General features: G+C 44.1%; 1 protein-coding gene across 1 annotated transcript in view; it reads right to left on the bottom strand.

The window, feature by feature from the left end:
* Nucleotides 1–16,016, bottom strand: part of abat (4-aminobutyrate aminotransferase) — a 185,317-nt gene that overhangs the window by 13,564 nt on the left and 155,737 nt on the right. The window contains exon 12 of the mRNA XM_068003182.1: nucleotides 14,620–14,757. Within this exon, the coding sequence (XP_067859283.1) occupies nucleotides 14,620–14,757 (138 nt within the window). The remainder of the gene's footprint in view (nucleotides 1–14,619; nucleotides 14,758–16,016) is intronic.

Genomic DNA, 16,016 nt, shown 5'->3' with positions numbered 1-16,016 from the left:
GAGTGCAAAAGACAAGGCTGAAGCGTTTGCAACCATCTTCAGCCAGAAGTGCCGAGTGGATAATCCATCTCAGCCTCCTCCCGATATCCCCACCATCACGGAAGCCAGTCTTCGGCCAATTCGATTCACTCCACGTGATATCAAGAAACGGCTGGGTGCACTGGATACAGCAAAGGCTATGGGCCCCGACAACATCCCAGCTGTAGTGCTGAAGACTTGTGCTCCAGAACTAGCTGCGCCTCTAGCCAAGCTGTTCCAGTACAGCTACAACACTGGCATCCACCCGACAATGTGGAAAATTGCCCAGGTATGTCCTGTCCACAAAAAGCAGGACAAATCCAATCCAGCCAATTACCGCCCCATCAGTCTACTCTCAATCATCAGCAAAGTGATGGAAGGTGTCGTCGACAGTGCTATCAAGCGGCACTTACTCACCAATAACCTGCTCACCGATGCTCAGTTTGGGTTCCGCCAGGACCACTCGGCTCCAGACCTCATTACAGCCTTGGTCCAAACATGGACAAAAGAGCTGAATTCCAGAGGTGAGGTGAGAGTGACTGCCCTTGACATCAAGGCAGCATTTGACCGAGTGTGGCACCAAGGAGCCCTAGTAAAATTGAAGTCAATGGGAATCAGGGGGAAAACTCTCCAGTGGCTGGAGTCATACCTGGCACAAAGGAAGATGGTAGTGGTTGTTGGAGGCCAGTCATCTCAGCCCCAGGGCATTGCTGCAGGAGTTCCTCAGGGCAGTGTCCTTGGCCCAAGCATCTTCAGCTGCTTCATCAATGACCTTCCCTCCATCATAAGGTCAGAAATGGGGATGTTCGCTGATGACTGCACAGTGTTCAGTTCCATTCGCAACCCCTCAGATAATGAAGCAGTCCGAGCCTGCATGCAGCAAGACCTGGACAACATCCAGGCTTGGGCTCATAAGTGGCAAGTAACATTCGCGCCAGATAAGTGCCAGGCAATGACCATCTCCAACAAGAGAGAGTCTAACCACCTCCCGTTGACATTCAACGGCATTACCATCGCCGAATCCCCCACCATCAACATCCTGGGGGTCACCATTGACCAGAAACTTAACTGGACCAGCCATATAAATACTGTGGCTATGAGAGCAGGTCAGAGGCTGGGTATTCTGCGGCGAGTGACTCACCTCCTGACTCCCCAAAGCCTTTCCACTATCTACGAGGCACAAGTCAGGAGTGTGATGGAATACTCTCCACTTGCCTGGATGAGTGCAGCTCCAACAACACTCAAGAAGCTCGACACCATCCAAGATAAAGCAGCCCGCTTGATTGGCACCCTATCCACCACCCTAAACATTCACTCCCTTCACCACCGGCGCACTGTGGCTGCAGTGTGCACCATCCACAGGATACACTGCAGCAACTCGCCAAGGCTTCTTCGACAGCACCTCCCAAACCCGCGACCTCTACCACCTAGAAGGACAAGGGCAGCAGGCGCATGGGAACAACACCACCTGCACGTTCCCCTCCAAGTCACACACCATCCCGACTTGGAAATATATCGCCGTTCCTTCATTGTCGCTGGGTCAAAATCCTGGAAATCCCCTCCTAACAGCATTGTGGGAGAACCGTCACCACACGGACTGCAGCGGTTCAAGAAGGCGGCTCACCACCACCTTCTCGAGGGCAATTATGGATGGGCAATAAATGCCGGCCTTGCCAGCGATGCCCACATCCCGTGAACGAATAAAAAAAAAAATTTAAAAAATCTCATCTCCCATGGCCTAACAAAACTATCATGCCTATTTTGATGGGGATAATTCTATTCATGTGAGCCCAGCATGTGGTGTCTGCTGAAAATGTACTCTTGGGACAGAAAGTAGTTAGTTTGGTGACAGGCCTACTGGTGAATCACTGAATAGGAAAGGAGATGAAGCCACAGCTCTCTCACTTCCAGAAACACAGAAAAAAAGCGAAAAAAAGAAACAGGGTTTTAAAAAAGGAAACTGTGATGAGTAGGCCAGGGGCCTATAACTGGAAGTTAAATGGAAGCTGTAGGGAAAAAAAGGTAATGTCAAAAACAAGTGAAAGGAATCTTACAACACCAGGTTATAGTCCAACAGTTTTATTTGAAAATCACAAGCTTTCGGAGGCTTTCTCCTTCGTCAGGTGAAGTGTAGGATTCCTTGAAGGTTACTGCATTTATGGTCAGAGAACAATGCCTGGTGATTACAGATAATCTTTCCAACTGCCCGTTGGTAACCTTCAAGGAATCCCACACTTCACCTGACAAAGGAGAAAGCCTCCGAAAGCTTGTGATTTTCAAATAAAACTGTTGGACTATAACCTGGTATTGTAAGATTCCTTACATTTGTCAACCCCAGTCCATCACCGCATCTCCACATCAAAAACAAGTGAGTCAATTCACAAAACAGACTATTATTATTTTCACTAATTATCTCGAGGCAAGAGGTGTGACTGAGTGAACAGGGTGGGATTTACTTTAACACTTACTCTGTATGTTCACTCACCGTCTGTAAAATAAAGCAGTGTAACGATTTTTATGAGCCCTCATCTCACTATTTCTCAGTCTGCGTAAAGAAAGATTCGAGAAGTATGTGTGGACACGGGCGGAGATGCAGAACAGGCAGTATCTCATCAGTCGCCTGTAACACACTAACTTCAATCAAACTGAATATCAGACTTGTCGTATGACCGATTCTGCCTGGTTTGCGTCCCTGGCCATGTCTAATTTCACCCCCATGGTATCCAGTTCAGATCACAAGGCTGTCCTATTGTTACGCCTCCTGGTTATTCTACCATGTAATTAGATATTGAGCAGTACAGGCACACTATTGAACATTAGATGCTTAGGCTGATAACGGGAGTGACTTGCATCTCTGTACCTGAAAGAATATCTACAACAGACCCAAACTTGTAACCAAAAGTTTTAAATTAAAATAAAAAGGCATTTTCAAGAGTTCATATTTACATCTTATTTAAAGGGCTATAGTAGCCATTAAAGGACAGATTAATGTTTGCTGGAAAACATTTGGAAACAATTTCTTTAGTTTTGTTTAAAATCTGTAGACTGACAATGGACTGTTGGTAAGCTAGAGCCACAAGTTTTCAGATACAGCAACAGAAATGCTGCTACAGGAAGTAAGGGAAAGGAAGGTTGTCTAATCAGTACTTTACGACACTAGTCTGACAAGGCAGTGCCTGGTAGAAGTTGGTGCAAAGTGTCAATTCATTACGAACCACCCAGAGCCACTGGCACCAAATCTGCAAGAAGTTTTCAGATCTGAAGAAAATAATCAAAGTGCCCCACCGGTAACATATCAAATAGATGGGCAATGTATCAATGTCAAACTTCCTCGCACCCTGTTATACATTAACTGCTGTCCCATAAAATGTACTAAAATTGCTTTACGGCCCTTTGAATGTATAACATACATGCCCTTACTGCAGCAGGTCACAAATTCTGACTGCAATTTATCACTGAAACTATTGGCACCCTGACATCTTAAAAGCACTCACTCCAAAAATCCTGACAAAACCTAACCACATTATGCATGTTCACCACAGGGGGAGAATTTCAACTGCTAGCTGCCCATTTCTCAACTGAAAAACACGTGACCGACAGTTTAAAGTCTGGTGGGTAACTTGTGCATTCATTTGCCCACCTGAATCAACTTTCAGGCAGGCCTTTAAGCGGCCACACAGCACTCCTGCCCAAAACCAGGTGGGGGCTGTTCACGTATGCAACTCACATGTGTTGTAGGGCCTCAATTGCAACTTTCAAAGAGAAAAGGGCAGATCACACACAAACCATGTCAATCCCATTTCTCCAGGTGTTAAGAAGCCTAACCAGGTGATTCTTGGAGGCCTCTCCAAAAAGGTGGATTTGTGTTTTTTTTTTAAGGGGCCAGCAGGAGCCCATTCTCTTCGCTGCCCCCAGCAAACTTTATCTGCCGGCCGGCTGCGTGTTTGCCTGTCTGACATCCAAACTGAAATTCTCCCCCACACAGTGTATTGCAGCATGCGAATATGGAGTCATTGTATGAGCTCCAACATCACAATATTACTTTTCTAATTGCAGGACAGAGTGACATACAGCAGAAGGGAACAGGTGAGAGTGACTGCCCTTGACATCAAGGCAGCATTTGACCGAGTGTGGCACCAAGGAGCTCCAGTAAAATTGAAGTCAATGGGAATCAGGGGGAAAACTCTCCAGTGGCTGGAGTCATACCTAGCACAAAGGAAGATGGTAGTGGTTGTTGGAGGCCAATCATCTCAGCCCCAGGACATTGCTGCAGGAGTTCCTCAGGGCAGTGTCCTAGGCCCAACCATCTTCAGTTGCTTCATCAATGACCTTCCCTCCATCAAGGTCAGAAATGGGGATGTTCGCTGATGATTGCACAGTGTTCAGTTCCATTTGCAACCCCTCAGTTAATGAAGCGGATTGTGCTTGCATACAGCAAGACCTGGACAACATCCAGGCTTGGGCTGATAAGTGGCAAGTAACATTCGTGCCAGACAAGTGCCAGGCAATGACCACCTCCAATAAGAGAGAGACTAACCACCTCCCCTTGACATTCAACGGCATTACCATCGCCGAATCCCCCATTATCAACATCCTGGGGGCCACCATTGACCAGAAACCTAACTGGACCAGCCACATAAATACCCGCGACCTCTACCACCTAGAAGGACAAGAGCAGCAAGCACATGGGAACAACACCACCTGCACGTTCCCCTCCAAGTCACACACCATCCCAACTTGGAAAGAGCAGGTCAGAGGCTGGGTATTCTGCAGCGAGTGACTCACCTCCTGACTCCCCAAAGCCTTTCCATCATCTACAAGTCAGGAGTGTGATGGAATACTCTCCACTTGCCTGGATGAGTGCTGCTCCAACAATGCTTAAGAAGCTCGACACCATCCAGGACAAAGCAGCCCACTTGATTGGCAGCCCATCCACCACCTTAAACATTCACTCCCTTCACCACCGGTGCACCGTGGCTGCAGTGTATACCATCTACAGGATGCACTGCAGCAACTCACCAAGGCTTCTTCGACAGCACCTCCCAAACCCGCGACCTCTACCACCTAGAAGGACAAGAGCAGCAGGCACATGGGAACAACACTACCTGCACGTTCCCCTCCAAGTCACACACCATCCCGACTTGAAAATATATCACCGTTCCTTCATCGTCGCTGGGTCAAAATCCTGGAACTCCCTTCCTAACAGCACTGTGGGAGAATCTTCACCACACTGGACTGCAGCGGTTCAAGAACGCAGCTCACCACCACCTCTCAAGGGCAATTAGGGATGGGCAATAAATGCTGGCCTTGCCAGTGATGCATACGTCCCATGAACGAATAAAACAAAACACAACAAATCCAAAATTCTTGTCCTTGCTACAAATCCCTTCATGGCATTGCCCCACCTTATCTCTCCAATCTTCTTCAGCCCTATGAACCAGCTTATGCCGTATAATCCTCTCACTCTGGCCTCCTGTGCAAGCCCCTTTCAGTGCTCCTTTCCTAGGAGCAGAGCTTTCAGTCCACACCCCGTGGATCTTTATCCCTAAATCTCCTTACCGAGCTATTTTCTTCTCCACCTTTAAAAACCTCCTGAAACCCTATGCTTTTGACTGGGCCTTCTGCCCAATTCTCCTAAATCTTCAATAATGTAGTCTATCAGTCTGAAACTTCTCACAACTTTTCGACCTCCTGTTGCAATATGGCTACTAAATTTTAATTTTTTTTTGTAAAGTCCCATATTCCCAAGGGAATTTATGGAAAAGTTTCACATTTTGTAGAACTATGACAAACTAATCAGATGGTGTAAGTGACTCTCAAACATAGACTGTCATAAGTGGTAAACAGTAAGAAAACACTACATCTGGTTGCAGTGATTTTTGTGACATTTTGAACCATTAAATAGTTGTTTTCCACAAGTGAAAGTCAGTTTGTAATAGCTTACCTTTTACAATTTTACTATCTGAAATGTTATTTGAAAGTTGGATATGTCTTTTTAAAAAAGTTTATTTAAACTGTAATTTATGGCAATTTGTATTTTTGAAATTCAAATTATAACTGAATTAAGGTATATGATATACAGCTTATATCAGGTCCTTTAAAGTCAGCAATTTAAAACAGAGATGTAAACAATTATCAACTTCTGGTTATTGAATTATTTTTTTACTATAGCTTTCAGAAAAGATCCTCATGCAACAAAAGTGAGCAACAGTTCGTTAGTCTCCCTGCAAGAGAGTACTAAACAGGGTTTGTGAAAACCATTCTGTACATCTATGCAACAAAATGTTTTTAGAGACTGAAAAAAGTGATGTACTAAACAATTTCTATCAAGAAATAATGCTTTCACAGAGGAAGCAAGCTCTAAATTAAGAGATATTTCTGTGATCAAGAATCATGAAAAATATTTACTCTTTATGCTTAACAATGAAAAACTCATCCCACTTTTTTCACTCACTATTAGTTACAAGCGCTCTCAAGTCAGGTACTGTATGGCCAGAAGGAATATTAAGCTCCCAGCATTGTGCCTTACCCTCAGTTTTCAGAAGAGCATTCCATACCAGTCATCTCTTAGTGAGACTGTCAAATTTATGCTGGCTAATGGGCATTATTTCACACAGATCCCTTGCAGGCAATAGAGAGAGGAGACCTTCAGAGATCAGTATGGACTCGATTCCAACAAGGTCCCGAAAGTGAAGAGATAGTGTTTTAATCCATTACACTACTCAGTGGCCCTTTCCAAAAGTTTCTTTGCCTTTGGAGGGATTCTTGAAATTGGAAAATTAGTTTTCAAATGTTCTTTCCAATGAACGTTAAGCATTTGGCTCAGTGGTTCACTAGGTATGGACATTAGTGACGTGGTAATTAGTATTACTGCTACCAAGAAAACAGTAGGAATATTTTCAAAATATCACCCTAAAGCTGAATGATTTAGTCAAAGTTGCAAGCCTTGCATTTTTCTTTAATAGAAGATCAACTTGTGCAATAAAAGGTACTGATTTACAGTATAGTTAGAATTCTTCATCTGTAACTTGGAGTTTCAAGAAATCAAATTACTTACCATGTTTAGTGAATATCTGACTAAGTGTTTAACCATTTAGCCCCACATGTCTGCTCCATCGTTCAATTAGATCATGGTTGATCTGTACCGCAACTCTATTTACCCGCTTTAGCTCCATATCCCTTGATACCCTTAATGAAAACAAAATCTATCGATCTCAGTCTTGAAAGCTTTAATTGTCTCAGCACCCACCGCCTTTTGGGGGAGAAAGTTCCAGATTTCTATTACCCTTCGTGTGGAAAAAGTGCTTCCTAATTTCCCTCCTAAATGGCCTAGCTCTAATTTTAAGATTTTGTCCCCTCGTTCTTGATTCCCCCACCAGAGGAAATAGTATCTCAGCATCTACCCTATCGAATCCTTTTAACATTTTAAACACCTCGATCAGATTAGTCCTCAATCTTCTAAACTCAAGGGAATACAAGCCAAGTTTATGCAACCTGACCTCATAATTTAACCCTCCAAGCCCTGGGATTATTCTGGTAAATCTGAGCTGCACCCCCTCCAAGGCCAATATATCCTTCCTGAGGTGCGGTGCCCAAAACTGAACGCAGTACTGCAGATGGAGTCTGACCATGGCTCTATATTATAAAGTTATTAGGGAGAAGAATTAACATTCACAAATGCATCTTTGAAGTGAGCACCAAAACATGTTAATATTAATTTGTGGTTTACTGATGATGTTGCATTTCATAAAGAGTGTTTAGAACCATTCTTTGTTGAATGATTTAATCCATTTTTTGGACTTAATTTCTGGTGTAATTTATTTTACTGTTTGATTGGACACTCCAGAACGATAGTTGGGGTAAAGAAGCTCCACTCAGAAGATGGTTGCTGAAACTCCATGATATTATAATTATACGAGCTGGAAAGTTTATTCAGTAACAATTATGTTTTAGATTACATTGTCATTCCTACCATTAATCAAACCATCTAAAGGAAATTATCTTATTGAGATTAAAAAAATAAGAACAATTTTCACAATAAGGTGGTAATCAGCTTGTGAAATGCTTATAATTGAAATTCATAACTAAACATTCAGAAATGAGAACCAAGAAAAGGTTATTAATACCTAAATGTTACAATTCACACTGAAAACAAACATAATGACCATGAAATTACATGGGGTGAGTTGCACCACAGTTTTGCCAATGAGACATGAGTTATTCCTAATAATTTGGTGGGTCAGCTCATTTGCACATACGTTGGAGAACCCATTGGCGCAAATCCCATGTAAAATGGGAGTAATGTGCTAGGATGCTTGGAAATTGGATTGCAGCCTTGAAAAAGCTAATTCTGACTGAAGAATCCAGCAAAGGCTGGGGAAGCAAATTATTTGGAACACTCATTTTTATCTTAATTTTCAAGAATGTCATTCGCTGCAGCATCTGGCAGTGATAGTCAAAATGTGAACATCGCAAAGAGGAGCAGAAGAAAAGCATATAGTCTGTGTGACATTGACCTCCAACTCCCCCTTGAGGAGACAGAACAAAGGAGAGACAGAATGCTTGGTCACCATGGGAAGAAATCTCATAAAAATGTCTCAAGCCAGGTGGAGGGAGGTGGCAATGGCATTGAGTGCCAACTCTCTCACCCCATGGACTGCAGACCAGTGCTGCAAGAAGTTCAATGACCTGACCACGGCAAGCAAGATAACACACCAGACACTCTCCCCTCTTCTTCAAAGAATCATAGAAAATCTACGGCACAGAAGGAGGCCATTCGGCCCATCATGTCTGCGCCAGCCCGTTCCTGGGCACCGGCACATTCATAACCCACTAAAATCAAGAGCTGCACAAATCACCTTTCATGCTGTACTCTGGTTATTATGTTAATATTAATTTGTGGTTTACTGATGATGTTGCATTTCATAAAGAGTGTTTAGAACCATTCTTTGTTGAATGATTTAATCCATTTTTTGGACTTAATTTCTGGTGTAATTTATTTTACTGTTTGATTGGACACTCCAGAACGATAGTTGGGCACCCGTATGCAGCATACGGGTGCCCGATCCAGCTAAGCCTTGAAATTTGGCTCCACTCCCTTGCAAGCACAGAGTGGCATAGAAGGTGACTGTTACAAGTTTTGCTCTGCCTTAGATAAAGTGGTGTTGGTCACTCCCATAAGCAGTCCAAGCATTTTACATTCGGTATTGTACCCATACTTCCCAACATCTAATTATTTGATAGTACAACCTGGAGATGTAACAATAGCAACTCCTTTTTATCTGAACTGGATATCATGTTATTTGCACGTGCCCTTGTGCATGTCTCCAAATTTCAATAGGCGGACTGAGAAACTCCTCAGAATTAATGGAAATTGTTGAGCTGCTTTATTTTACAGACAGCAACTGAACATACACAGCAGCAGTTGTAAACAAATTGCACTTCACTCAATTTTCATATCTCTCCTCAAATAATGAGAAAAAATAATAAACCACGCACTCCATCCCTTTCATGGACTGACTGATTTACTGGCATTTGGTATTACCTTTCCTTCTAGACAACCTCTAAATGCAAAAAACAGACCTCCTACATCTTAGCTTCCAGCTCTAGGCCCAAGCCTACACCTAACAGTTTCCTTTTTAAAACCTGAGTGCTCACATGTCTCTTTTTTTCCTTTTCTCTCCCTGTATTCACAGGACATGGAAAGGTGATAGCCATCTGATCTCTTCCGTATTTTGTGGTTAGCCAGTAGGCCCCTCAATAAACCACCTCTTCAGCCCAAGAGTGGCTTCTTTGCAGTCACCTAATGCTGGGCTCAAATGAATAGATTATCCCAACAATAAAGATAGAACTTGCATTTATATAGCACCTTTCACAACCTCAGGATGTCCCAAAGCGCTTTACAGCCAATGAAGTAATTTTGAAGTGCAGTCATTCGTTGTAATGTAGGGTAATGCAGCAGCCAATTTGTGCACAGCAAGATCCCCAAACAGAAATCTGACCTAAAAATCTGTTTTTAGTGATGTTGGTTGATGGATAAATGTTGGCCAGGACACTGGGAGAATTCTCTTGCTCTTCTTCAAATAGTGCCATGGGTCTTTTACATCCAGATGAGAGAGCAAGCAGGGCCTCGGTTTAACATCTCATCTGAAAGACGGCACCTCTGACAGTGCAGCACTCCCTCAGTACTGTTGAAGTGTCAACCTAGGTGATGTGCTTTTGAAATGGGCTTGAACCTGTTACCATCTAACTCAGAGGCAAGAGTGCTATTTCTGAACCTAGACACACCCCTAAAAGGTGTGAATGTTCACTGGAATTTCTAAACTAACTTTAGTTAACTTACCTAGTTAGTTAGTTAGTTTCTAAAGTAACTTTGACCCTGAGATGAGCATCCGACCGCATAGCCGCTCCATCACCCAGACCACCTTCTTCCACCTCCGTAACTTTTCCTGTCTCCACCCCTGCCTCAGCTCATCTGCCGCTGAAACCCTTATCCATGCCTTTGTTACCTCCAGACTGGATTATTCCAATGCTCTCCTGGCTGGCCTCCCATCTTCCACCCTCCATAAACTTGAGCTCATCCAAAACTCTGCTGCCCGTATCCTAACTCGCACTAAGTCTCGCTCTCCCATCACCCCTGGCTCCTGGTCCGGGAATGCCTGGAATTTAAAATTCTCATCCTTGTTTTCAAATCCCTCCATGGCTTCACCCCTCATCTCTGTAACCGCCTCCAGCCCTACGACCCTCTGAGATCTCTGCACTCCTCGATTTTAATCGCTCCATCATTGGCGGCGGTGCCTTCAGCTGCCTAGGCCCTATGCTCTGGAATTTCCTCCGTAAACCTCTCCGCCTCTTTCCCTCTCTCTACTCCTGTAAGACGCTCCTTAAAACCTACCTCTTTGACCAAGCTTTTGGTCACATGTCCTAATACCTCCTTATGTGGCTCGGTGTCAAATTTTATTTGATAATCGTTCCTGAGATGCGCCTTGGGATGTTATACTACGTTAAAGGCGCTATATAAATGCAAGTTGTTGTTGTTAGTTCAGACACTTCATCTGAATTGCAATGTACATTTACCAGCTGTGTCTCAGGAGTCTTCAGTCTGTGGCTTTTTAAATCATAGAATCCTAGAAAATTTATGGCACAGAAGGAGGCCATTCGGCCCATTGTGTCCACGCCAGCCAAAAATGAGCCACCTAGCTTAATCCCACTTTCCAGCACTTGGTCTGTAGCCATATAGGTTACGGCACTTCAGGTGCATATCCAGGTACTTTTTAAATGAGTTGAGGGTTTCTGCTTCTACCACCCTTTCAGGCAGTGAGTTCCAGACCCCCACCACCCTCTGGGTGAAAAATGTTTTCCTCAGCTCCCCTCTATTCCTTCTACCAATCACTTTAAATCTATGCCCCCTGGTTATTGACCTCTCCACTAAGGAAAATAGGTCCTTTCTATCCACTCTATGTAAGCCCCTCATAATTTTGTACACCTCAGTTAAATCACCCCTCAGCCTCCTCTATTCCAAGGAAAACGACCCCAGCCTATCCAATCTTTCCTCATAGCTAAAATTCTCTAGTCCTGGCAACACCCTCGTAAATCTCCTTTGTACCCTCTCTACTGCAATCATATCTTTCCTGTAATGTGGTCACCAGAACTGTACGCAGTACTCAAGTTGTGGCCTAACTAGTGTTTTATACAGTTCCAGCATAACCTCCCTGCTCTTATATTCTATGCCTCGGCTAATAAAAGAAAGTATTCCATATGCCTTCTTAACCACCTTATATACCTGTCCTGCTACCTTCAGGGATCTGTGGACATGCACTCCAAGGTCCCTCACTTCCTCTACACCTCTCAGTATCCTCCCATTTATTGTGTATTCCCTTGCCTTGTTTACCATCCCCAAATGCATTACCTCACATTTCTCTGGATTGAATTCCATTTGCCACTTTTCTGCCCTCCTGACCAGTCCATTGATATCTTCCTGCAGTCTACAGCTCTCCTCCCCACTATCAACCACACGGCCAATTTTTGTATCATCTGCAAACTTCTTAATCATGCCCCCTACATTTAAGTCCAAATCATTAATATATACCACAAAAAGCAAGGGACCTAGTACTGAGGAGATGAGGAGAAATTTTTTCTCTCAGAGGGTCATGAGTCTGTGGAACTTCCTTCCCCAAACAGCAGTGGAGGCAGGGTCATTGAATATTTTTAAGGCTGAGTTAGATAGATTCCTAATTAACAAGGGAGTCAAAGGTTATAGTAGGTAGATGAAAAAGTAGGGTTGAGGTCACAATCAGATCAGCCATGATCTTATCAAATGGCACAGCAGGCTCGAGTGACCTAATGGCCTACTCATGCTCTTAATTCGTATGTTCGTATGAGCCTGTGTGCATATTTGCTTTGTTTTAAGAACATAAGAAATAAGAGCAGGAGTAGGCCATACGGCCCCTTGAGCCTGCTCCGCCATTCAATCAGATCATGGCTGATCTTCAACCTCAACTCCACTTTCCTGCCCGATCCCCATATCCCTTGATTCCCCTAGAGTCAAAAAATTTATCTATCTCAGCCTTGAATATACTCAACGACTCAGCATCCACAACCCTGTGAGGTAGAGAATTCCAAAGATTTACGACCCTCTGAGTGAAGAAATGCCTCCTCATCTCAGTCTTAAATGGCCGACCCCTTATCCTGCGAATATGCCCTCTACTTCTAGACTCTCCAGCCAGGGGAAACAACCTCTCAGCCTCTACCTTGTCAAGCCCCTTTTAAAGCAGAACCCATTCCAAATCCTTTCTGTACAAAAGAAATTATCAAAAATCCCAACCCTCATCAGCCACCCTTCTTGCAATCACTTTGTACATCGCCACCTCCATTTCAGCAGCCATAAAGCAGGAGGTTGGATGCTGGGGCTGCACTGCCATTTCTCTGCAGACTCAGGCTTCCTCCTTGGGGTCCTTTACTTTCATTTTTGTCTGTGACTTCTTAGTTTCCTTCACTTCAGCCTTGGCAAAGGCTGCAATTGGATTGAGATGCTTTCTAAGTTTTTTGAAAGGCATTCAGAATTTCTGCCCTCCTATTCTGACATTCCTCATTAATTGTCCGCATTCCCTTTAAGTTTAATTTACACAATTTTTGCTCCCATTACTAGACTGCTCTCTGTACCTATCCAAATCTGCACCTGAAAATTGGGTACAAATAGTTTTTTAACAAGTCATTCTTGGGATATGTGCGGCAAGGCCAGTATTTATTGCCCATCCCTAGTGGCTCTTGAAGAGGTGGTGGTGAGCCACCTTCTTCAACAGTCCATGTGGTGAAGGTTCTCCTACAGTGCTGTTAGGTAGGGAGTTCCAGGATTTTGACCCAGCGACAATGAAGGAACAGCGATATATGTCCAAGTCAGGATGGTATGTGACTTGGAGGGGAACTTGGAGGTGATGGTGTTCCCATGCATCTGCTGCCGCTGTCCTACCAGGTGGTAGAGGTTGTGGATTTGGGAGGTGCTGTCTGCCTAAATCCACCACAAGCCACTCGGATCTAGACTGCATATCCTACGTTACAACAATGACTACACTTCAGGAGTACTTCACTGGCTGTAAAGCGCTTTGGAATATCTTGAGGTGAAAGGCACTATATAAATTCTTTCATTTCTTTCTTTATCTGAAAATTTAGGCTTTAATGACTCATTCAAATAAGGCAGATAATTTCAGACACCAATGGTTTTCCTCAGCTTGATGGAAGTAAAACAAACAGCGAGAGACCTTTGAGGTATTAACCAAGGAAAGTAAAATGCACTTACCCTTCATGAAAAACTAGGTTAAACACTAAAGGTGTTCATGATACCATCAGAGTAACTTGATTTTAATTTCAAAAAACATTTGTTATATTGACAATTTAGAGAATTACAAATTGTTCTGGCTACAAAATTGTTACTTTAGATCTGAAAAAAAATCAAAACTAATAATCCACACAAGTAATATGATGAAGTCAATGCAACATTACCAGGTGAAGTAATAAAAAGATCTGAGCCCTTAGTAATTGTCAAAAATTCACAAAACAAAGAATTTTCACCAATTGCAGATGAGGGCTCTGAGGTTCCAGGGCCTTGAGGCGGGGCGGGGGGCGCTGCAGTGTGTACATGAGAAGCGGGGCCGAAATTTGGGCTGGGAATTGGATCTGCACAGTTTCCGTCCCTTTTCTAAAGTTAAAAAAAACGCCTGCTCTCCGCCCAAACCAATGTCAGAAGAGGTGGCAAGACTGGCAGGATGACATTACCTGTCAGAAATTCTGCCAGTTCTGCCATCTCTGTGGCGTGGTGCACGGTTTCTTAAAATGTTCAGAAATCCTGAGCTCTCGGGACAGAACGGGCCATCCCCCAGACAGAGCGGCAAATGACATCGTCCTAAAGATTTGGGATGTAGCCAGGGCAGGTTAAGTTGGGCAACCAGAAGTCCTATCCCGCCCTGCCCTACTTCCAGTGGGGTTCAAGGAATTTCAAGCCCACGGTATTTCAGACCTGCCAATGAACTGCCAAAACGCACCACGATTAGCGCAATAGGCTCCATTTCTGTTTTACAGGAGGAAAGTTTATTAAATGGAAGTTACCTTCTTGGCAATGTTGCGCAGCTTCCGGAAAAAGTCGTCTGATGCATGGTTGTCTCCTCCCTCAGATTGGATTGGTTCAATGATAATTGCAGCAACATTTCGTCCCCTCTTTCTGAACTTTACTATCAAATCTTCCACCTGAGAGTGGGAAAGAGCACAGTAAAGCATGAAGAGCACACAAATTAATAAACAAAAATCACTGTTGCAAATCTTTACGTTCTTGATTCATTGACAAGCCACAAGTTGAGTAACCTAGTTGATAAAATTACTTTCACTTCATTACATACATATAATATATACTGTATCAATATTGGAGAAAAACGTATTTCAGTTGGAGGCGACAGTCTCAAGCAATTGCTCATGTTACAACAATTACTGAGAGTTCCATTGTTCAGGGTTGAGACTCAAGGCTACTTCTGTAACTCACAAGATAACAGTTGACCAATTGTAACCCAAAGCTTCAGTCCATATCAGCCTTGTTATTTATTTATAAACAAACACTTTAACCAGTTTTATTTATGTAGACTGTGACTTATCTAGTACAGGTCAGTAAAAGTGGAATCCATTTTTACAGATGGCAAACTTTCAGCCCATTCCACTGAGTGGGCCCAATATTACCATGGCGGCGGGTTCGCGGTGGGGGGTTGATTGGGCACGTGGGTAACGTGCCCGGTGAAATCAGTCTGTCCTGCGCGCAATCGCAGGCTGATCGGATCCACTTACCTGTTGTTCCGGGTTCCCCGCTGCTAAGCTGCGCATGCGCAGTAAGGTCTGTCAGCTGGAGGAGCTCCATTTAAAGGGGCAGTCCTCCACTGACTGATGCTGCAAGAAATAGGAAAAATTACAGCATGGAGCAGCCCAGGGGGAAGGCTGCTCCCAGCTTAATGATGCCTCACTCCAGCTCTTATTGGATGGGGTGAGGAGGAGGGGGAGGACAGAGATCTTCCCCCCGGCGGGTGGGAGGAAGCGGTCTGCCTCTGCCACCAAGAAGGCCTGGCTTAAGGTGGCAGAGGAGGTCACCTGCACCACCAACATATCGCGCACCTGCATACAGTGCAGGAGGCGCTGCAACGACCTAAGTAGGTCAGCCAAAGTGAGTACACTTACTCATTCCCCTACACTCCATCTGCCACATCACCGCCCCCACCCCACATCTCCTTCTGCACAGCCAACACTACTCTGTCACATCACTCCTCACACCCACTCAAAGCTCATCCTCATCTTACCTGCACTTACTCACCTCGCCAGGACTCATCCCGCCACTACCACTCAACCCAATCCTCATACAATCTCATGGCTCTATCTCATACTCACCCTCTCATGCATCTCTCTCACGGCCAGCCTCACTCAACCTGCCACTACCTGTGCTGCAGCCACAGGACATGCATCGCATATAT

Source organism: Heptranchias perlo, chromosome 22 (assembly GCF_035084215.1).
Source record: "Heptranchias perlo isolate sHepPer1 chromosome 22, sHepPer1.hap1, whole genome shotgun sequence".
Classification (NCBI taxonomy): Eukaryota; Metazoa; Chordata; class Chondrichthyes; order Hexanchiformes; family Hexanchidae; genus Heptranchias; species Heptranchias perlo.
This window is presented reverse-complemented; position numbering and strand designations above follow the sequence as displayed.